This window comes from Ursus americanus, chromosome 13, assembly GCF_024610735.1.
Source record: "Ursus americanus isolate L20-20 chromosome 13, mUrsAme1.1.p, whole genome shotgun sequence".
Taxonomy (NCBI): domain Eukaryota; kingdom Metazoa; phylum Chordata; class Mammalia; order Carnivora; family Ursidae; genus Ursus; species Ursus americanus.
The window spans coordinates 2280469-2305211 of NC_142139.1; the positions used below are offsets into that span (position 1 = coordinate 2280469).

Genomic DNA, 24743 nt, shown 5'->3' on the forward strand with positions numbered 1-24743 from the left:
GTGAAGGTCAGAGGAGCAACGCTGCTTTTTCTGATAAACCTTTATCACCAAGAGACACGTGATTTCCTCCAAAACAAGTGTATCATCTGTCTTTGACATTTTTAGAAGACCACTCTAAAGTGGACCGCTAAAAGTACACACTCTTTGGATTGGATTTGTTATGCCCCTGACCTGTGAGCCACAGCAGGGTGGAAGGGCTGGTGTATGCTGGCTCCCGAAAGCTCATGTTACAATGGCGACGGGGACCAAGAGGGGGACCAGTTTAACAGAAGTTGGAATAGTGTTTCTCTCGTCTCAAGATGAGTATGTATATTTTAATCTAATTCTTGAGATTTGGGAATGCAGTTCTTTAGCTACTTCTATGATTATATGTTATTATAGATAGAACATAAATTTACAAGTTGTATTGCTTTCCTAGGATCTACTCATAACATTTCTATCCTAAATGTGTACCAAAGAAAACATTTGCAGGTTTGATAATAAACACAGATGAGGTCAGATTCCACAACTTTGTGTTCAGGGGTCATCCATTAGGAATTGTATTTAGCTGCAGGTAACGGTGACACAAGGAACAGTCCCCTAAATTACTAGGATGGTAATTTAGGGTTAATATTATGCCTTCTTGCTCTGTAGTCTTCTCCCTTCTCAGGATCACCTCATGGTCATAAAGTGGTGACTGTAGTTCAGTGACTGGTCAGCCCCCTTTTAGAGTAGCATTCCAAAAGCCCCACCCTGTAACTTCTGTTTACCTACCATCAGCCATAGTTTAGTCCCTTGGCTACCCAGATCGACCAGGGAAGATAGGGAATGTAGTTTTCCATTGCTAAGTCTTTCCGCACTCCCAAAACGAGCAAACAGAAAAGCCATTCTAGTTTTAAAAAGAAGGGGAAAATAGATACTGGTAAGCACTCAGTGATTTCTGCCACCAGTACCTTTTATGATCTGCCCTAACCTTTCTCTTGCTCTCCTCTGCTCTCGTAAGCTCTTTACAGTGTGGCTCCCCTACAACCCTTGGCACTCACTGAAACCCCTTCCCTGCCCTTCCCCAACACTGTGTGCGTATTCCGAAAGGCTTTCATCTACCATCCCAACTGTCTCAGCCTCTTAACCTCCAGGGCTTTGCTCAGATCACAATTTTCTAGGGGGGCCTGTAGTCATCGTTGTTACGACTATACTGTATTATGACTATCCTGCCCCTCCCCCCATCTTCTTTCAGCTCATTTCTCTGAGTTCTTAGTAAGTTTGGGCCAGTATATTCTAGTTTCACAGCTAATTTTTCACATCCTCAGTGACTCTCATCCCTCCTCCCCTACACTCGCCTGGTATAATACATGCATAGAACAAACGTTCAACGCACAGGCCCAAAGCCAGCAAGATAATAGGAGGAAGTTCTATTATGCGACACTTTTCTTAGTGCTTTCTTTTTGTGAGAGGAAATAATTGGTGATATCAGCATTTTGAGGATCCTATCCCATTAGTTGCTGTTGGCTAATATATAGGTCCTTGGTTACTTCAGTGAGTAGTCTGTTGGGTAGAAGGGCAAACAGCAGTTGGTTTGAGAATTGCTGACACCCTAAACATGTAAGAAACATTAACAGTCTTGGCCTCTTGGAATGTGTGCATTTGATGTGCCCAAGATTAGGGCACTGGAAACAAACAACAAGAAAGGGAGGGGACAATAAAAACTTGTTCCTCTCCAGCACCTGAAAGGACAGTAAACAGGTGGTCATCAAGCTGGTCAGGGGGTCAAAAGGTAAAACAGCTTAGTTGCCTAGAGTTTGTTTCATAAAGTGTCCTCTTCTAAATAAACTTTTTCATGATTTTAAGTGGTACTTCCTCAACTATTTTTTCATGTTTTCAGAGATATTTTCAAATTCCAGCTCTTTGGAAGGATTATTACCTCAATTCATACTTAATGATTTTGAGATTTTTTAAAAAAAATTATGACACTCTGGGTGCCTCAGTGATAATTGATTCATTCAGGTCGCGTTCATATATAAACATTAAAACTTATGGCAAATCTTCTATTTAAGATTTAAAAAAATTTAACTTGCATTTCTTGGTTATGGGGACTGGAAATTACATAAAGACTGGTTTATTTCTGGGACTTATTTTAAAAACTGCATCTAATCCATCTACTGGTATACAGTCGACTGAAGAATAATTTTGGAAGTCCCTTCTGGATAGTTCACTTCTTCTCACAGATCTGAACAAAACTGCTTCCTTTTGAATTTCATGCCATGTCTAAAATCAGATTTGAAGAATTTTCTCTTATCATTTACCCCTTCTACTGTGCTCATCCCTTCTTTCTGAAGCTTTTTAATATTTCCTGAGCAGCACCGTTTAAGGATTAGTAGTCATCCAGGTCCAGGTGGAGTGACAAACAATTAGGGAAAGCTTGAAGTAAGATTGGCAAATACACCCCGTGGAGTTTCAGGTGAGGGAAAGGTCAGCGAGAGATGAGTGAGGAAATATAGAAAACACCAGAAATAACTTGCACCTCAGTTTTACAGGAGTATTCAAGTTTCGAAGGAAACAAAGTTTGAGAATTGTGAGAGAGGAAACGAGGAGCATATCCCAGAATGAAAACAGCCTTGGCTGATATGGGAAGTAACAGTGTCAGGGACTTTAGAACTCAGGGTCATTGTCGACTCGTTCCCTTTGGTCTTCAAGATGTGTCTGCTCTTCCCTCAGTGCTTACTGAAGCCCATCTTTTCCGGTCACAGACAGATCATGCCTTTCTCATGTCAACTAGACTTTTTCTAGTCCATCCCCCATATCACCACCAGGTTAACATCCCCAGAATTTTTATTTTATCAGGCCATTCTCCTGAGGATGATGATAAGCTTCAGGAACTTCCCATTTCGTATAAAGTATGTGTCCCTCAGTCTGAAATTTAGGGAGCATCATCCTTTGATACCACTCACCTGTGATTGTTTGCATCTCATTTCTCCACTGACATTAAGCGATCTCTTTAGCTTGATTCTGCCTCAGTGCCCCCTGAGGGAATGATAGTCTGTTTTGCTGTCTAACTCACCTTACCTTGGAGAGCCTTCCCCTCCTCTATCTACCCATGCCCGAAGAACCAACTCAGGTCTCTTCTGAGACTGTACGAATCTGTGAATATGCTTGTGTGATGATTTCGTCACAGATTTTGTAGGTGCCACCCATTTTACTCATAAACAAATGTGGTGTTAAATGAAAAATGATTGTTTTGTCTCTTTATCTACATCGTAAGCTCTTTGAGACTAGTGACAATGCTATACAATGAATTTTCTTCTATTTTCACATCTGGCATAGCACCACTCACCTATCCAGGGTACAGCAAGGTTTCTCGGTCTGGCGCCATCACACTTTGGGCTGGATCATTTGTGCTGGAGGGGGCTGAGCATTGTGGGATGTTTACAGCCTCCCTGTATTACCTGCTAGATGCCAGTAGCACCCTCGCCCCAGTATGACAACCAAAAATGTCTCTATTTATATCAAATGTTCCACAGGGGACAAAGATAGCCTCAGCTGAGAACCACTGGTATAGAGTAAACAGAATAAATTCTGACCAGTGTTTGGCAGGAAAGAAAGACTGAAAAGCTTTGAGTGATGTTTTATAGCATTTTTGGAATCCTGAGGAAAGAAGGCAATAAATGTAAAATAGAACTTCCTATTTGCTGTGATAGGCCATGGCAGGGGTTAGGGCAGTTGCACCACAGTTAGGGTTAAAAAAGATCAGGATGACAGAAGTATTCTTAAGTGGAAGTTCCAAAAAATACAGAGTTTGGGGTTTATTTCCTTTAGAACCATTTCATATTAGAAATAGCATTTCTAGTAAAATAAGTATTATTTAGTGGGAAATTTATCTGGGTTCATATATACCCATATCTTTGGACTGAGAACTACTTTTTGAAGCACATTTGGGGGAACGAGTTTGAAATTACAGCTACAGGTTATTGTAAAGTTGTAACTATTGACAGACATTGGTTGTGGTTGTTCCGTTTTACTTATTATTATTATTTTTTTTTACTATTTTAACATTGCACTCAGGTTTAGCCAATTTTCCAGACCCAAGTGATACACACACACACACACACGTATTTGAGAGTATTTGAACAGTGCTTAGCACTACAAGACACACTGATTTTCGTATTTCTGCTACTCTGTTGTAAGGTCTTAGTTTTCTCTTTTATTATCAAACTAGTACGTGACATAGATGCTCTATGGTTGATGTTCTGCTGACCTAGAAATAATGCGGATATCCTCTTTTCACAGCTGTATGCCAGCCACAGTGCAAACATGGTGAATGTATTGGACCCGACAAGTGCAGATGTCATCCCGGATATGCTGGAAAGACCTGCAATCAAGGTAGGAAACCGTCTGACACAAATGAACAGTCAGAAACCCCCTCTGTTTCTGCCTCATGTAAACGTTTTAGGTTCTCAGGCCAAACCAGTTTTCCATGGCTATTGTTTCTAAAATGCGTGAACTGCCATTTTCTGAAAGATAAAAATATAATGGTAAAACTTAAAATATATTGTATCAGAGGACAAGTCAAAGGATTTCATCCTCTTATTCCTATTTACTGATACTAATTAAAATGTATTTTAAAGAAGAGAATCACAGCATCAGTCACGTACAAGCCTTACGTTCTGCTAGTCCTTGTTCTTCTGCGAGCTAGTTGGGAAGCCCTGGCAAATTGTGGGCCTCCTGGGACCCCAGGGAGATGGAACCCAGTACTCAAAGTCAGGTATGAAGTCTGACTTGAAATTTTCTGGTCCCTTTAAACTCTGAGCCCTTTGATTTTTGAGATTAAATTCCCTTCAACTGTTACCAGTTTGCAAAGTTCCTCTGAGAAATAAAGATTTTGACAAACTCATTTTTAAGTTGCTTGTAAAAGCAGACTTTTATTGAGCACAGTGCCCCAAGTATTTTCTGTGTATTATCTATTTTCATTATTACAATGTCAGGAGGTAGAGTGTTATTCATGATAATTAAGTGATAAATAATAGCTCCCTGTTATTTTTCATTAAAAGAGGTATCAGGGATATTAAGTGTCTGGTTGAAGTTCACAGAATTAGTTGGTAAAAGACCTGGTATATCAGCTTAGAACTATTGTCCATATAATTCATATTTTCTCTGTCAATTTAATTTTAGATAAGAAAATATTATTGCAAATGTGATCTTCTGACTTGTGTTAACAAATCTGACAAAGCTTGTCTTTTTAATTAATTTCAACCCCAAATGTTCTATTATTAGGAGTAAAAAAAACCCAGAAATAAAAGCTGGGGTTAGATTTCACCAGAAGGATACAAGGATAAAAGAGTCCATTTTTCACTTATTTCTTAAATTGAAGCAATCCTTTCTACCCTTTTCAGTGTTGACTGGAACAGTTACATGGGGCCTGACTGTCCCATAGATAACTTACTTGACCTCATCAGATACGGAGATGATATTGTTGAAACACTCCTATTCTTCAGTATCTGATACTCCTCGATATGTCTCCTGTAAACTCGTGATTTACGGGCATAATTTCCACAACAGTCCAGAACACTGGTGTTTGAAAAAGTACAAGGAATCGTTCCTGAACTATCAGATGAAATCCATGCTAATGAAATGTGACATGTCCAATAGTAGGAAAAACTCTCAAGCGTGTTCTGTACTATCTGTTAATTTGATTAACTGATTTTTTCCAATGCTGCTTTTATAATATTTTTTAACTTGGAAGTTACAAAACATACCCGGATAGTCTGTTTGAAGTGAGTGGAGTTTTTGTTATCTCAGTTTACTCTTTTAAAAATCCGTTTGACTTTCCTTACCCAGTCTAAGTTTACAGGTAGTGACATGTCCGGTTCTGATTATTGAGTTATCGGTGTGCATCTGAGACTTCCAGCATGCTTCCCTTTTTAAAGTGCAGAACATAAACCATCAGAGGTTTCATTAATATGTCAGTACCGTAAAACTTTGTTGTCCTGATGCCAGGAATTTATACAAAGAAGGTTATTATAAGAAGCCACTGTTGAGATTGCTGAGAAATCCATTTAAATTTATTTGCAGGAGTGACATCACCTTTAATATGCTTCAAAGACATTGAAACTATTATTGCAACAAGGATCTATCTCTGGGTTTCTCCTGTTTTCAGAAAACCAGTTTATCACGTACTTTTTACTGTAGTACATACCTGTTTCTCTAAAGAAAAATTGAAATATACTGAGTTTAAATCTTGCCTCCTAAAACTATATTCCTTAGGGGAAAGAGGATTTCATTAATAGCAAAACGGGATTTTATACCTGGAAAAAATAGTGCTGACACCGAAAATGTAATTTCAAGCCCAATCTTGAATTTAAAACTACAGCTTACGGTAAACCCATGTGTTTGGGTCATCTCGTTCTTTGTCTTCCTTAACAAAAAAGCAAGTGTGGCAAGTTCCCGATGGCATGGCTTATGCTCTTTGAGACCCTTCAGGGTGTCTGATTTCTGGGTTCCTGAAAACTATTATTAAAATGACTTGCACACGCTAAGTGCACATTAAATATTTGCTCAGTGAATGATAGTCTCGTGTGGTGGTTCTTGGTCCTGAACACCCTACTTGTAAGGGTTGCATGCAGTTGTCCGGTACAGCACCGTAGGCAGCCTCTGAGTCTGTGGACCGAAGGCCCTGGTGAGGGTGGGAGGCGGCTTGAAGGACCTGGGTGAGTGGGACAACCATCGAGAGACACCAGGAAACGAGAATAGAAGAAATCATATCGGTTACACAAATCCATGCAGACTGTTTTTTATCTGGACCATACATCTTAAGAAACTGGCAAATATGCCTCAGAAATATGGGAATTCAAACAGGTTTCCTTTTTCTTGAGGAGAGAAATGTTAAGAAGAGGTATATTTGAAACGATTTCACAGAACTGAGAATTAGGTTCTGATTAAAAGTAGGTTTCTATATGCTGGCTAATTGAACATAATAAAAATAAATAAAAGAGCAAAAAAAAGTAGGTTTCTGTGTAAGGCAAGTATTTGCTAAAAAAATGTGTTGCAAGTGGTGTACTATAAGAAATAATCTGCTGGGAGCTTGATTGGTGGCGTGAACAGCTTGTGCAAAATGGCCAGCGTTTAACCAGTGTGATCAGAGCTGCCTGGGAGCAGCCGGAAGAGCAGGGCGAGCCCACATGGGACCTGGCTTAATTTAACAGCCTTGTCACAAGATTAGTGTGAATCTGCTGTCGGTGGCTGGCTTTTCCCTCGGAGTCATTTCTGGATTTGCCGTAGCTTGATCACATATAAAATCATAGGATTGGACTGATCCTAAGCAAATTCTATACACCACATGGTACCTTTCACAATAGCGAAATTCTAACCTGGACTCTGGCAAGATTTGCTTTTTTTCCCACCTGATTTCTCTGGGAATTTTATTCATGCATAGTCTCCCTTCTTTGAGTCTCTGTACCCATACAAATTTTCTTTCCCTTCAGCCAAAAAGGGATACTCTTATAGATAATAACCTTTTTATAACGTTCCCATTAGGGAATGATTTTCATTGTGTAATACGTCCTATCATTGCATATTTTCAGAAATGAAAGGGTTTTGAATGCATGATGTGCTTTATAAGGATTTCAGAAGAAACAATTTATAAATATTAATTCCTAATTTTTTTTAAAGATTTTATTTATTTATTAGACAGAGATAGAGACAGCCAGCCAGAGAGGGAACACAAGCAGGGGGAGTGGGAGAGGAAGAAGCAGGCTCATAGCAGAGGAGCCTGATGTGGGGCTCGATCCCATAACACCGGGATCACGCCCTGAGCCGAAGGCAGACGCTTAACCGCTGTGCCACCCAGGCGACCCTAATTCCTAATATTTTGACAAAGTTTATGTTTCATACGTTGAATTCCTCACCTCAAGAAAAGTACTGGAATCTTGTAGCCCAGAACCATACGGTAAACTTTGGCGGCCTAGGTAAATCTGAAAGTTGATTGCCTTTCTTACCCCTAATGTTAAGGTAATTTCTGACAGCCTTACTTTTTGAAAGATGGGTGGTTTCAACCCAGAAACCAATGTTCGTTTCATCTGAAAGTTTAGCTGTTAGTACTATGGAAGTCTTAAAACAGGCTGCGATTGCCTTTTTGACTCTACTTTTGAGTCTTCCTTCGTATACTGTTTTGGTAAGTTAATAACGGCAATCGTTAACCTTCTTTGTAGGACGCTTATTCTATATTCGTACTAAATGGGACCTAAGTAAAAGTTCTTACATTTGAATGAAAACATTGATGAACTATCATGCTATTTTCCTAAATCAGTTCTTCATGCAAATCATAACTTTGTGCATAATTTTGGAGTATTTTAAACTATTGGACAACATAATAATAGAGGAAAAAGTCTCAAGTTGGACATTTAAGACCTCAGTGTCACTAAACAGCAGTTGGTTGTAATCAGTATTCGTATCATCTGCTGGGTTTTCCCTTTGTTGATACCTAACATAATGCTTTAAAAAATGACCATCTCTTCTTTGGCGGTTATTTGGTATGAGAATGATGTATGTGTGTGTGCATGTGTGTAAAATGTACACGTGTTTTTGGGAGGCAAGATGGCAGTGATAAATTTTAAGGAAAACAAATTCAGATTTTAAAAAGAGAAACTGGATGAACTAGAAACCCATTTTTCAAAAGCACGTAAAGCATTCTTTTTGAACTCCACCGACTTTATGTAATTGTTTAATATATACTTATAAAGATTTTTAGGGCTAAAAATGACATCAGTTCAAAGTTGACTCTTATTACCTTCTTCCTGGTGTGAAGATGAGCACTTCTACCCAACTCCTCTTGACCAAGGCGGTGAACAGCCTCTTTTCCAACCCCTGGATCATCAAGCCACAAGTTTACCTTCAAGGGGTGAGCGTGCATTATCTCGGGTGGGCTGCACTCCCACCTGTACGGCTTTCTGCAGTTTTGTCACTTCTTGCAAATGTTCTGAAGACCAGCCCCGGAGTACCCAGCCGTCAGCATCCTGAGCATGTAAAGCAAACTGCAGGAATACCTGCTGCCGATTCTCTGTGCTCTAAAAAGCCTGGGGCCTCCACTGTCCTTTCACCACATCAAATATTGCTTCTCTTTTCCTTTCCTGGGTTCCAGAATGTTTCCTAAAAATCAGATGGCAAAGTCACTTTTATTTTCATAGGTGAAGTCAGGAATTCCAAAGCAACGGAGATTGGGGTTTTGATGGCTCTTGCTAAGTCGATTTCAGAAGTGGGGAAGTCCTCTTCTCCACCACCATATCTGGAGCGTAGAGTTTTAGGTCACCCTGGAAATCAAACCACACATTAACTTCCTTCTTTTGGTGTACATTTTGTAACATTAGAAAACCAAAGTTCTGGCTCCATGTAGCCTTTAAGGGACTGTTCCTGTCAGGAACCCACAAACGTTTCTGTGGCTCTTTAATGATGATGAGCAAGTCATTTAATGTGTCTGAGTCCCAGCAAACCAATCAGGAACAGGGGGAGAGTAATTCCTGCCCTTAGTCAGCTTCAGGGCTGGTGTGGGAACAGGAACACCAAAAATACCCTTGTTTTCATTGTGATGGAAAGTTTTGTACAAAAGTTAGGTGGCAGCATGATTTTACAGTTTTTGTTCTAAAAAGACTGTATCCTTCATCCACTGATTTAGGAGCTTAGAATGACTGAATTAAGATAGTTGAAATTATTAATTATTGTCTCTCTGCTGATAGGGAACTTAATGCACTTGTTTATCTTCTGCATCAAGAATTAGGGCAATAGGATTAATTTCAACAGTGATGATTTAAAGAATAAAAGTTACGGCAGTTGACATACTGACGTCTGTTTGTCTGTGACCTCCACTTTAGTCATGTGAAATGTAAAAGGTTAAATTTCTGAGGGTTTGAGGGTCAAAGAAAAAAAAAAGCCCAAATGCATTACATGAATGAAAGATTATTTTCCTTAAAAATCCATTGGGTTATCTTATTCAGTGGTCTATTCTAGATTTTTCAAGCTACTTTTCAGTGTCCGCATGCTAATAAAATTACTGATTCTTTTTTTTCCTAAAATGTAATTATAATGCTGTGCAGCTTGCATTTTTGTTCTGGACTAGCTCTCTTCTTACCCCCCCTCCCCACCCACCCCCACATCCCACCTCCCCAAGCTCCTGAATCCATCAACCTGCTTAAATATACTCCTCACTGTAATAGATGTTCTTTAAGAATGTATACTTGGTGATGAAAGCATTTGAAATGTAAGCAGTTTAATTGTAAAGTGATATCTTTTGATATGATAAGATTGGTACATGACTGAATTCATTATTTTTTTATTATAGATTTTCTTTATAATTTATGTCATAAACTTCTAGAGAAAGAGCAAGATTAAAGTGAATTTAAGTAAATATGCTAACGTTTTCTTTCCTAGGTTCTTTTTAATCAGCTTTTAAGATTGATTTGAGAAAGTGTGATCCAGGAACTTGTTCTTTATATTGTTCTGTTTATTATTATAGGAGAATTTACTATAAATTGGAAGTGTTTTGAATTTCTGACTTGATAGTAACACAAGCATTACTAGGTCAGTAGTCTACGAGATTTTGGAAGCAGTACATATTAGCTCAATTTTATAAGGCATTAAGTCAATAAGAAAATAAAGTTATGATAATAATAGACTAGAAGCCCTGAAGAAAATTGAGAGAAAGAGGTCATCACCAGGACACCAGATGCTTTTAATCTTCTGAAGCTCCCTGCTTTAGCAGAAGTCTGATATTTGGTAAATATTGATAACGTGGATTATTGTGGAATTCTATTTCATAATTTCTGCAGTGGTTTTTGGAAGGGTCAGTGTGAAGTTTTTAGGACACGCGTGCCTGTAGCAGATGGGCAGCGATGGCAGTCGCTGGAGACCTCAGCACCAGCCAGTTGTCCGGGAGTATCAGCCACCCCATCACCAGCTGTTAGAGTTCGGCTTTCTCAAATGGCTTTCGATGTATTTGGATATTTATGTGTCAAATTAATAATAGTAAGATAGCCAACAAATGTCTCTACATTTACCCATTGAAGGCTGCATGTTTATTTCCTCTTCCGTATTATTTCATAGAGTGATTTCCAGGTGGGGGGTTATTTTTGTTTTTGAATTACGACATTGTTTTTCACTTCCTTTCAGTTTCATGATTCTTAACCTCAAAGTGCTTTTTCTCATGGAAAGGGAAGGATAAATCTGGACTGAACACCACCAGTAGCCCCAGTCTGGATCATGACAACTCTTCTCCTGGCAATCTTGAGGGGTTCTTTATTAGTCCAGAGTAGAGCTGCCTCAGCTTGGCTTCAGCTTTAGTTCATGAACAGGGTGAATAAAGAAATGTTCATCAGCATAAGTATCCCTTATATATGAGCTGCTTAGCGCTACAAACCTCTGACCAGTTCCTGTCAGGAACCCACAAACGTTTCTGTGGCTCTTTAAAAATAAGCCTAAGGGTTCTTCATTGACACATTTTCTGTCCATCAGTATCCTTCCCTTGAGATACAGGATTCAGTCTTACTCTCTGGCTTTGTTGTACTGTTCTGTTTTATATTTGCTTAGTGCAAAAAATATTTAAAACAAAGCCTTTCTCTAATAATGTGCTCAGATTTAAATACCATTTAATATCAATCAGGGACTTACCAAAGCCAGGTGTGTATCTGCAGGGATGTATGGATGTATTAGGAATGATAATTAACTTCTCTTAGAACATGAGAAAAGATTCTGACTCTAATTTTTAGTAAATATTGAAATACAAGATAGAAGAATATGAGAGGTAGAGTTTCTCTTTCTTCCTTGATTTAAAATTTTTACTTCATTTAACAGAGGGAGAAGTCAAATTTGTGTTGATACTGTAGTCTGCAAAGCACTTTCTTTGAGAAAATTTTAAAACAATATATTTTAAAATGTGATTCTGTTTTGAATGCCCTTGACTGGGCACAAGACAGTAAAGTAGAGAATTGAAGAAAGCAAAGGAGATGATGAAGGTATTTGGTTTACTTAGTTAACCTTCCTAGGGTTCGCCCAGCTGGGGACCTGCTCACTGTTGGGTTAAGGTCAGAAAACGACCAAGTTGGAAAGTCAATAAAATATGAAAACATTGAAAACATTTATAAACGTAATAATTATTAGGTGGTCTTAAAACAGTGTAATTTGGTGGTTTAATTAAGTGAAATGTATAGATTTGCAATAAATGAGCAGGTCAGATTTAAAGTTGATTAGATTAAAACACCTTTGCCACTTGATAGATCTATAAATCTGATTTGGTGACATGGATTAATAGATAGTTTATCTAATCAGGTGCTTACGCTGGCAGTTCCAGACAAAATAAACATGTGGTCATATTCCTGTTTAATGAAGCCTGTATTTTGGGCATTACCATTTTAGTGTTTGTCATGAGTTTTATGTTCACTTGAAGCAGTATTCAACTTGGGCTAGAAAATTCTTATGTGGACTTTATTAATTTATGTGGAGATTTAAACCAACAAACCAAAAATCCATAGTAATAGTCCATTATGTATCATCCCTTAGTATCTCCATATGCCTTTCTTCACTGCCAAACGAATGAAAATATGTTGGAGGGTAGGTTTTTGGGTGGTTTATTTTTGTGACCCGAATACATCAGTAAAGCAGGAAACTGAAATTTCTTCTTTAATCTGAGATCAGTATAGAACCTGTAAGACTGAGCAAGAGAAACCACAATAGTGGTCCCTCTGATTCATGCAGCTCTTACCCTCTGAAAATAGAGCTTTCCTTAGGAAAGGTCAAAGCAGTCGAGCGTTTTAAAATACTTCCTGTAAACTAAGATAGCCTCACAGAGTATTTTTTTTAAAAAACAGAGACAGAAGGAAATCGAAAGAGGAAGATCCCATAGTCGGGAGTGAGGCTAATAGTAACCTCAGGTATTTGGATAGTGGAGTCAGGTAGGTAGGTAGCAGGGCGCCTCCACCCATGAGGAGGATGGTAGGGGGGATAAGGTAGGCACGTGTCTGTGAGGAGAATTTTTCCAACTGTCCTTCGTGGACGGACACCACAGGTACTATGTAATCTAAGCTCCAGAAAGTCACACAACCCTCTCATTGTCATAAGGCCTTTGGTCATCCTGACAGGATGGCTCTTGCTCACCCCTAGTGTAACCAGCGTGGAAATGAAGATGGTAGAAACAGGCTCGATCTCTTATTTTAACGCCTGGTTGCTGCAGCTTGTCCGACTTTTCGTGTTCGTTCTTCAGTATAGAGGTGTTTTAAGTGGCTTTACATTAGCGTTGAGGTTTCTCACTTTGCTGCCTTGACCCCGCCCTTTCCAGATCTGAACGAGTGCGGCCTGAAGCCGCGGCCTTGCAAGCACAGGTGCATGAACACTCATGGCAGCTACAAGTGCTACTGTCTCAACGGATTTATGCTCATGCCGGACGGGTCCTGCTCAAGTATGTCAAGAGCCTTAACTGTTTTATAAGTGCTCTGGCTTGGTCTCACGTTGCGCTCTGACAGGGTGTGTGAAAATAGCCTCCCAGGCCCTCCTAACCGGGATGCGACCATGTATTTATGTGTGTGCCTCAGGAATGGAAAGTCGACATAAAAGTTGCCCATTGGACATGTCTAGCGTTATTTTGCCACGGGTGCGGGTGTTAAATTGATTTGGAAGTGGTATTTCAGAATCGTAAAACTAAGTGTATTTTCTAGTGTTTTTCCCAACACATTTTTGCCTGTCTTCTATCTGGGCAAAGAACTGTCCCAGCTAGAAAAAGAGCCTTAGTGCCTATGTGAGGCCTGTGTTGCTGTTCACAAGCATGGACGCTAAACCGTTAGTCGGTAGAGAAGCCATCGAGTCTGGTGACTGAGCGTGAACCACTCATAAGTACCTTCTCACTTCTCACTTCACTTTTACAGTTCTGACTTTCTAATCGTCTAAAGACTAAGATAGCACTTTTCTTAAAAACAAAATCTACATCAACTGAAACAATAAGCGATTCCAATAACATTAGAGTTCATGTGTCTTTGTGAGAAGGAAACGTATCGTGTTGTCCTACTGTCATTTCGATGTGTTTATAAGATGGACAATGCCCTGAAATTTTCTGTAGGCTGAACGTTGGATTGAGGTTGTGTTTCCATGATCTATGACAGTGGAGAACTTGCGTGTTATTTTTACTGACTTATCTGTTAAGGTAGTTATCAATTAGTTAATTATCAGTTATCTCTAACTGGGTTGTATTTTATTAAAAAGTTCAGTTAATCAGTATTGCATATTTAACATGGAACCTTTAGAATTAGGTGAGTTCATGTTTAAGACCATGTGGCAGTGATGTTAGAATTCTCTAACGTTGTACGACCCGGTAAGAAGTCTACTACTGTCCCTAGAAAAATTTAGTGGGAGATTGGGAAAGTTAATTGGATGTTTTAGTGAAGACCGGCATTTAGCTTGAATAATCCAGAAAATTACCTCAATCCTCCACTTTCCTTGGCCACTGGAAAAATTTCCAGATAATCTATGTGAGATTAAGTTTTATATTTGTCTTTTCATTTTTCAAATGCATTAAAGATCTTCCTCAGATGAGGAATAATGACTGTCGGATAATTGAGGCCTTTTTGTCTTCATTGTTGATTTAGTGTCAAGTAAAAAAAAATAAAAGACCAGCTATTTCAGTTACAGAATTTGCCCTTTGCCTCTCTGAGTGAGCCACTCACACTCTTTCCAGGTGCCCTGACGTGCTCCATGGCAAACTGTCAGTATGGCTGTGATGTTGTCAAAGGACAGATACGGTGCCAGTGCCCCTCTCCCGGCCTACAGCTGGCGCCTGATGGGAGGACCTGTGTGGGTGAGTTGTAAAATCAAGCATCTCTGTCAGCGGCCCCTGCAGGATAAAAGGAGAACGTGAAAGGTGATGGGAATAAGGAAAAGAGGCCGTTACCTACATCAGGCAGTTGGCTGTCCTTAGAAGACAGTCCATGTGTCTGTGAATGGATAACGGAAACCTTGTTTCCCTAAACACGAGGGACAGGAGGAAGCTTCGGGCAGAGGAAACCAGATGTGCAAAGGCTCTGAGGTTTAAAAGAGCACCGTGTTCAGGGAATGCAGAAGAGCTCGGTATTTCTAGAACGTTAAGAAGCCGTGAGCGGTGAAGCTGGGCAGGTAGGCAGGGCTAGACTGTACATTCTGAACGAAAGGGTTAGACGTTTTCCCTGTAAATTGGAAAGACCGCACAGGATTGTGGTCAGCAGTCTGGGCTTTTTTTTTTTTTTTTAAAGATTTTATTTATTTATTTGACAGAGATAGAGACAGCCAGCGAGAGAGGGAACACAGGCAGGGGGAGTGGGAGAGGAAGAAGCAGGCTCATAGCGGAAGAGCCTGATGTGGGGCTCGATCCCAGAACGCCAGGATCACGCCCTGAGCCGAAGGCAGACACTTAACCGCTGTGCCACCCAGGCGCTCCTGGGCTTTGATTTCAAACCAGCGCTGCCGTGTGCTTGATATGTAACCTTGGGCAAGACTTCCCCCCTTTGAGCCTGAGTCTCGTCATCTTTAACACGGGCGCAGTGCCACATAGAGCCGCTGTAAGGACTGAATGGAATTACGTATGCAAAGAGCTGAGCACAGTACCTAGCATGTAGCGTGTACTCCACAAACAGGTAGTAGAGATTCGAGCGAGGTTTATTTAGTACTTCCTGTATTTTGGGCACTGTGCCAAACGCTAGGCTATATAGTAGTGGACAGAGAGACAAGATTTTGATCCTCACAAAGCTGACTGTCTGATAGGGAGCACAGAAAAGAAACAAATACCCAGTAAAATTACAAACAATATTAAATGTTAATATGAGGTACGAAGAGGAAAACAAAGGGTCTATTTTAGAAAGTAATGGTCAAGGAAAGCCCTTCGGTCAGACCTGGCCCACTGGCCGTGTGAAGAGTCACCAAGCAGGCGGACACGGCGCAGGGCACTGCCGTGAGAGACAGGGCTGGCCTGCGTGAGGCTTAGAAAGAGAGCAGGCTCCGTGGCTTCCCTGCGGAGGGAGTCCGAGGGGTGGGGGCTTGACACCTGAGCAGGGGGTACGTAAGGACTACATAGTTAGTGCGGGACGGTCACGGACAGCATGACGAATGAGGATTTAATTTAACAAGCAAGTAGAACAGTTGAGTTTTAATACTCCAATCTTAGGTTTCAGTAAAACATTTGGACAGTTGAGTGGGAATGCTCTGGAGGGAGTAAGATGAGTGGGGAAAAGAGCAGTTCGGAGGCTCCGGTCACAGTCTAACCTGGGAGGTGGTAGCTAGGGTAGTGGCCGTGGGTGAAGGGCAGGCTGGGCCTGGTTAACTGGGCCTGATGATTTCGGGTTATGGGAAATAGGGTAGTTAAGGGTGCCTCATGTTTCCGGTCGGGGCAACTAGTGGATACAGGTGCCGTCTGCGCAGAGAGATGGAGCAGGCCCAGGATGGCTCTGCTTGGGAGGATGGTCGGAATTTGGAGATGTGGAATTTATGTTGCCTGTCAGGACAACCAGCTGGATAACGTTTGTGATGAGCCTGCCCTGCCAGGCAGCCACTTGCCGACGTTTATTCTAAAATCCATTCCATCCGAACGAGCTGCGGCTTCTAAGACACGGTTGATTTGTTTCTAGATGTGGATGAATGTGCTACCGGAAGAGTCTCCTGCCCTCCATTTCGGCAGTGTGTCAACACTTTTGGGAGTTACATCTGCAAGTGTCATAAAGGCTTCGACCTCACGCACATCGCGGGCAAATACCAGTGTCACGGTAACGAACCTCAGCCATCACTTTGTTCTGTCTCTTCCTGGGATGTGGAAGCTCTCTCCCCCGCGGTGGTGACGGGAGTCAGAGGCAGGGGAGGGTGCTGGCGTTACGTTACACAGAAGCCCCGTGCAACCATTTGGTGGTTCTGGATGCACGGGTGCTTTGTCTCTTCCGTTTATCTGCTGGTTTTATGTGGACCTTACAAAAAAAATTTTTTTTTCGAAACTATATTTTTGATGCCATCATACTTCTCTCCCGAATAAACGTCTTCTTTTCCCACTTCCTGATGCAGACATAGATGAATGCTCCCTCGGTCAGTATCAGTGCAGCCGCTTCGCTCGATGTTACAACGTACACGGGTCCTACAAGTGTAAATGTAAAGATGGATACAAGGGTGACGGACTGAATTGTGTGTGTGAGTAATGACGCCCCCAGCTTTGACTTCTAGCAGGAAGTACGGGATTCCATGAAGCCCGGTACTGGGGAGATGAAGAACAGGGTTAATTATCCAAAAAGTATACTTTTTGTAGCTAATAACGTTAGTCTGTATTTTCAGCAAACAGGCAAGTCACTTGCTCAGTATTTTTAAAAAATTAAAGGCTCAGTAATACATTCTAATCTTAAAAGCATTCAATTCCTTTGCTAAAATCTCTCAATAGCTTCCCTTTGGCTGGCAAGAAATGATGGAGCTCTCCCTGAGAATTTGATTTTGTTATAATCAGAAATGAATGTTTGTCATTAACATTACATTATGACAGAGGGAAAATCTGAATATATACTACTTTTTTTGTTCCTCTGTTTTATGTTTCCTAAGTCTACTATTAAAAAATCATTCCAATATTTATTTTCTCTAAATTTAGGACAGTTTTGCTTTTTAAATCCTTAAAAGCTCTGTTTGGAGTATGGCTATGTTAGTAGATAAACATGAAAAAAATAACCTCCAAGATGAAAGTTTTACAAATTAAAGGCCATAATTTAGCATACATTTCATATGACCATAGATAATTTTTAAAGTTTTAGAGTAAAATATTTACTGAAAATCATAAGACTTAAAATCATGGGAATTAAAGGATTTTTGAAGGGTCATGTAGTCATACTCCAGGCCTGGAATATGTCATTCCAGGAAGATTAAATATTAATTCCTTTTGGTGAAGAAAATCACAGAAAAAGAGTCCACAGATCATCACGGTGACCTCTGAAGTTTTTTTTTTTTTTTAAGCAGTTGAATAAATTAGTTAAGGGGGAACGCAAACAAGCTTAAAGAATATACAGAACAATCAATTAGGGGCGCCTGGGTGGCACAGTCGATTAAGTGTCCAGCTCTTGGTTTCTGCTCAGGTCATGATCTTGGGGTCGTGAGATCGAGCCCCGTTTCTGACTCCATGCTCAGCATAGAGTTTGCTTGGGATTCTCTCTCCGTCTCCCTCTCCCTTTGCTCCCCCTGCTCATGCTCTCTTATTCTCTCTCTCAAATAAATAAGATCTTTAAAAAACATATATGGAACATTGAATGAATATATTTTGCATGAGTTGAATTTATATAGAATATGGAAGAGAAAAGTATTAGTCTTTAGATTATTCAAAACATGATTGTATAATATATGTGTGCCCTAGGGACACTTAACATAGATTCTGAACAAACATTTCTCATATTTTAAAAACCTTAGAATGTTTCTGCATTTTAAACATCTCAAGGATTGTTGTCTATTTCCATTTTACAAGTACTTGAAATTCTTTGTGTTGTAAATAATACATGTCCATTACAGAAATACCAATATAATGTTTGCACATATCCACAGGATGGAGATGTGTGTGTGAATATATATCTGCGTATCATATAACTACACACGCATGGTCCTTATTTGGAAAGCAGCATGACACAGTAGGGGATATTCTAAATGTGAAAAGTAAGCCTAGTTGGCATGAGATATTCTAACATTTTTCACAATTTGATTCCACAACCAAACTTTTAGAGAGAGAGAGGGTTACACACTAATTTAAATCTTTTGACTCTTTCAGATATTCCAAAAGTTATGATTGAACCTTCAGGTCCAATTCACATACCAAAGGGAAATGGTACCATTTCAAAGGGTGATGGAGGACACAGTAACTGGATTCCTGATGTTGGAAGTACTAGGTGGCCTCTGAAGACACCATATATTCCTCCTATTATTACCAGCAGGCCCACTTCGAAGCCAACAATAAGACCTGCACCAAGGCCAACACCAGAGCCGACCCCACCCCCGTTCACAGACCTTGGAGCATCTCCACCAGCAACAAGCCCAGAAAGCCCAAGCACCAGCCTGACCCCTGTAACACCTGTTGCCACTACGTCTCCAAGATGGATTACCGTTGACAACAGGATACAGACAGATCCTCAGAAACCCAGAGGAGACGTGTTCAGTAAGTCTTAGCTACGTTAGCACATGTTTTGGAGTGGTTTTTCTTCCAGTTGTGTTGAGATATAATTGGCGTACAGCACCGTATGGGTTTAAGCACAGTGTACATGGTAGCACAGTGATCTGACCTACATAGATCGGGAAATACTGACCACGGTAAGTTAACGTCCATCATCTCATATACGTACAAAAGAAACAAGAACAGAATTTTTCTGTGATAAGAAGTCTTTGGATTTACTCTCATGATAACTTTCATACAAGTCCTACAGTAGTGTCAACTGTGGTCATAACATTGTACATTATATCCCTAGTACTTACGGAGCTTATAATTGGAGTTTTGTGCCTTTTGACTACTTTCCTCTAGTTCTCCCTCCCCCACACACCACCCTTGGCAATCACAAATCTGACCACTTTCTGTAAGTTTTTTTTTTTTAAGATTTTACATATAATATGTGAGATTATATAGTATTTGTCTTTCTTTATCTGACCTACTTCCCTTAGTGTATCCACACTGTCTCAGATGGCAGGATTTTCTCATTTTTTTAACGGCTGAACTGTGTATCTGTCCCATTGTGTATTGATACCATACCTTCTTTATCCACTCACCCATTGATGGAGACTTAGGTTGTTTCCATGTTGTGGCTATTGTGAATAATGCTGCAGTGACCATAGGAGTGGACATATCTCTTTGACATATTTTCATTTTCTTTGGATAAATACCCATAAGTGGAATTGCTGGATCACGTGGCAATTCTAGTTTTAATTTTAGGGGGAACCTCCATACTGTTTTCCATGGTGGCTGCACTAATTCATGTTCCCCCCCAACAGTGCACCAGGGTTCTCTTTTCACCACCTCCTTGCCAGCATTTGTTATCTCTTGTCTTTTTGATAATGGCCATTCTAACAGGCACGAAGTGGTATCTCACTGTGGCTTTATTTCCCTAATAATTAGTGATGTTGAGCCTCTTTTCATGTGTCTGTTGCCCATCTGTGTGTCCACTTTAGAAAGATGTCTATTCAGGTCCTCTGCCCATTTTTAATCAGATTAGTTGGGTTTTTTGCTATTGAGTTGTAGGGAGTTCCCTGTGTATTTTAGATATTAGCCCCATATCAGATATATTGTTTTCAAATATTTTTCTCCATTCCATAGGTTGTCTTTTCATTTGGTTGATGGTTTCTTTTGCCATGCAGAAGATTTCTGGTTTGTTGCAGTCCCACTTGTTTTTATTTTATTGCTTGTGCTTTACGTGTATTATCCAAAAATTCATTGCCAAGTCCCATGTCAAGGAGTTTTTTCCTATATTTTCTTCTAGGAGTTTCATGGTTTCAGGTCCTGTGGTCAAGTCTTTAATCAAATTTGAGTTAATATGTTTATGTTATATAAGATAAGGGTCTACTTTCATTCTTTCGCATGTGAATATCCAGTTATTCCAGAACCATTTATTGAAAAGACTGTCTTTTCTCCATTGAGTATTCTTGGCTGCCATGTCAAATATCAGTTGATCATTGATTAGTTGACCATTGCACTATTGATTTTGTTCCATTGGTCTGTGAATCTGTTTTTATGTCAATACCATACCGTTTTGATGACTATAGCTTTACAGTATAGCTTGAAATCAGGAAGCATGATGCTTCTTGCTTTGTTCTTTCCCAGGATTATTTTGGCTACTCAGGGCCTTTTGCATTGGCACGTTTTTAATAAGCTCTTTACGATGACATCGCAATCATAGGTCATGCCTTGAATATGAATGTAACATAAAAAGAATTAGCTGTACAAAGTACAAGTCAAATGTCTTTATTGTTAAATATTATAAATAACTGTATAAAAGGCAGTCAACTGGACAGATTACAATGTATGTAGAAATGGAAGGAATATCACAAAGTCATATGGTAGATCTCATTTCCTGTCCAGTGTGAAAATTCTCGTAACATATTTAGATTTATTCAAAAACTCTCAGAGATGGGGAACCTAACTATATCACATCCCATTTAACTTTTAATCTAATTGTTCATTTAATCAGTAAACACTTTTGAGTATGTTTTAGAATTTCAGGCCCTGTATTAGGCATTGGATTTACAAAGATAAAGCAGATAAGGTATAATCTGGTGGGTATGATGGTGCCCAGAAGATAACTGGGATACCGTGTTAACGGGAGAGACTAGAGACCTAATCAGTCTCTGGGCAGGAAGTATGGGGTGGGCGGGGCACAGAGCAAGAGGAAAGGCAGGTACTGTAGTTCAGGGACAGCACACCAAAGGCACAGAGGTAGGAAGCCGTTCGCACATATGCAGTAACCTGCCTGTAAACTGGAGGGTTGAGGAGAAACCCAGACAGCTGTCCCTTGTGCTCGCTGTGCCCTGGGGGTTGGCTGTAGAGGATTGGAGCTAGATCAGATCAGACACTCCCAGGTTTTCAGTGGGTGTGTGGTAAAGGATGGCATCACCCACAGAGATAGAGGTTAGAGGTAAAGCAGCAAGTTTTGAAGGAGGAAGAGGTTGTTCCCTTATTACTAGACCAAAATGTATACTTTTACAACTTGCAAACACTCCCTGTATTTATCTGTCACGTGTCACCGTGCTTACTGCTAGCCACCTTCTGCATTCCCTCCTCCTATCCCCACTTCCCCTGCTCCCACTCCTCCCCGACGGAACCAGATTTTGCCCCCTTAGAACACTTGAGCAAAAAAAAAATTTTTTTAACCATGAGAAAAGAACACTGACATTTGTGATTTTTTAAAAGAGAAAATGCTTCTTTTTGCTTATATGTAACTCTCAAATTTCGCTTCTAGGTCCTTGTCCATTTAAAGAGAGATTGAAATGCTCTAATTCTGATATAGTTGTAATTGTGTATGTTTTAGGCAATAAATGTAATTTTTAGAGGAATCTAATGGTAGATCCAGTAATGTGTTTTACATGCCCATGTTTTATTTGAAAATGATATTTTTGTAAGCTTTCTTCTCTTTGCCTTTCTCCTGCCCTCCCTTCCTTTCCTTTGTTCTCTGTCTCTGCAATGTCTTCTTACCCCTCTGCTATGTTTTGTTTTCATCTCTTTGTGATCATACAGTGGGATGTTTATTCATGGGTGCTGAAGTAAGGATACTGCTTATATTCTTCTGTTGCCTTAAGATCATAAAAACTTGGCAATTTAATATAAAAACACTGTAACATAGATATCAACATCTGAGTCTTTTAATATTTTCTCTTTTTAAAAAGTGTATCTTTCTTGGGGTGTCTGGGTGGCTCAGTTGGTTCAGCGTCCAGCTCCAGATTTCGGCTCAGGTCATGATCTCAGGGTCGTGAAATGGAGCCCCGGGTCAGGCTCCACGCTGGGTGTGGAGTCTGCTTGGGATTCTCTCTCCCTCTCCCTCTGCCACTCCCCAGTCGCTGGCATTCAGTCTCTCTCTAAAAAAAAAAAAAGTATGTCTTTCTCTCCATTATTCCTCCCTACATCAACTCCATCAACACACATATGAATTAAAAGTAACATGAAAGTTCACCAGTAGAATTCAGGAGGATAAGATTGGGGAAACGTGGAGTTTTGACGATGTTTGAGAGCACTCGTTATAAGAGAGTGTGATCTTAAAGACATGCCCTGGGAAAGAATTCCCTTGATCGGATGCCAAGGTGGCCTCGTGCCACAGAGCGCAGTCCTGCCTCTGGACTCTACTGCCCCAATCCGATTCCACTCCTGTTCATCTCCAGCTACAGCACTGGTGAACGTTAGTGTGGACAAGGGCATTTGACACTTCTTAAATTACTGTCTTGTGATTATAGCTTGTTTTCTGAATAAGGGGAGGGTTCTAAGTTTTTTGTTTTTTTTTTAAGGATTGAAATTGTTTTAATGAATAGTCTTTTTATACCAAAAATAATAAATTAGAGTATATAATGGGAAAAAATCCATTTGTGTTAGAAACAACCTACACACACACACACACCAACCTCTAAGTATAATCTTAACAAGTAATGTATACGATTAATCTGGAAAATAATTACAAATCTGTAATTAATTAATGAAATTAATCACCCCAAAAGGAAACCTTGTGTCCTTTAAACATTTGCTCCCCATTCCTCCTTCCTTCTAGCCCCCCGGAAATCACCAATCCACTTTTTATCTTTATGGATTTACTTATTCTGGATATTTCATATGAATGGAATCATATAATATGTAGCCTTTTGTGTCTGACTTCTTTCACTTAGCATGTTTTCAAGGTTCATCCATGTTGTACATGTGCAGCATTCATTAATTTTTATGGCTGAATCACACCCCATTGTCTGTATACACCACAATTTGTTTATCCATCATCTGTTGATGGACATTTAGACTGTTTCTCCCATTTAGCTCGTGTGACTAGTGCTGCTTTGAACTTGTGTGTACATGTATTTGTTTTGAGTACCTGTTTGCAATCCTTCGAGGTATATACCTAGGAATAGAATTGCTGGGTTATAAGGTAATCATATACTTAACTTTTTGAGAAACCACCAAACTGTTTTTCATAGCTGCTGAATCAGGACAACCAACTAGTGTTTATTCACTGTGAAAGCAGAAAGGAAACTTAGCACTAATTTATTTCAACACTATTTTCATCGCTTCTGGCAAAATAATTTCTTAAGCCATCCTTATTCTCCACGGGTCTGAGACTAGAATTTGGCTCTCCTCATTTCATGGATGTTCAGGTGATGTTAGTGACGGCCACTGCCGGGAAGTCTCTGGACAGCCCTATACTTCAGTTGGATTTTCTTTACATTGAAAAATACATGTTTGTGTAGCGGGAGAGGTTGTGAAACAGAGCTTTTCTTTATAATGTGTGTGTATGTGTGTAGTTATGTATTGTCCCCCCGAGGAGGACTGAAGATATTTTAGGAAATCAAGGAAAGGAAATCAAGGAAATCAAGGAAAAGGACATCAAGGGAGAAAATGATAACACAAATACATCTCTAACCCAGACTTCTCCCCAAACGCTAGACTTGGATATCCACCTGCCTGTTTGACCTTTCCAGTTAGATGGAAGTATGTGTGTCAGACTCCGCAAGTCTAATTGTTTCTGATTGTCGGCCCAAACACATTCTGCCCACAGCCTTTCCCACCCCAGGAGACGGCACCTCTGTCCTACCAGTTGCTAAGGCCAAAGAAAGAACTCCGAGTCCTCGTAAATTATTCCTTTTATACCCACATTCAATCTGTATGGAAATGCTGTTAGCCTTACCTTCCAATTCTGTCTCAAGCAGGAGTGCCTGTCGCCATCTCCGGTGCTGCCTCCCCGACCCAAGCCCTGCTTCCCAGGGAGCGCAGGTCCAGATTCCTTTATCCAGATGAGCTGTGGAATACAGAATTTTCAGTTTAGAAAAGTGATAAGATACATATGTATACGGAAACAGATGCATGTTTCTACAGTGAAAGATAGGATATTTATGCTAATTTGGCTGAGTGACAGAAATAGCTTTCAGATTCCAGCATTCTGAGTGCGGAACCGTGGACCTGCACCACAGGAGCCCTTGGCAGGTCTCCCTGCCTCCACGCTGGCCCTTCCATGGTCCCCTCTCACCCCAGGGACTAGAGGGGTCTTTTAGAACAGAAAGGAGATGTCAGTGTGGAAAGCTGTGCGTCAGCAGGCGCT

At 40.2% G+C, this 24743-nt stretch overlaps 1 protein-coding gene across 7 annotated transcripts in view; it reads left to right on the top strand.

Annotated features, from left to right (window-relative positions):
• Positions 1-24743, top strand: part of NPNT (nephronectin) — a 79787-nt gene that overhangs the window by 29623 nt on the left and 25421 nt on the right. For 5 of the 7 annotated variants that reach the window (XM_087866380.1, XM_045799224.2, XM_087866379.1 and 2 more), the window contains 7 exons: positions 4264-4356; positions 8777-8869; positions 13292-13411; positions 14681-14800; positions 16599-16733; positions 17023-17145; positions 18749-19132. In XM_087866380.1, coding sequence (XP_087722506.1) covers positions 4264-4356; positions 8777-8869; positions 13292-13411; positions 14681-14800; positions 16599-16733; positions 17023-17145; positions 18749-19132 — 1068 coding nt within the window. The remainder of the gene's footprint in view (positions 1-4263; positions 4357-8776; positions 8870-13291; positions 13412-14680; positions 14801-16598; positions 16734-17022; positions 17146-18748; positions 19133-24743) is intronic. The other 2 variants (XM_045799222.2, XM_045799223.2) reach the window with 1 other exon arrangement.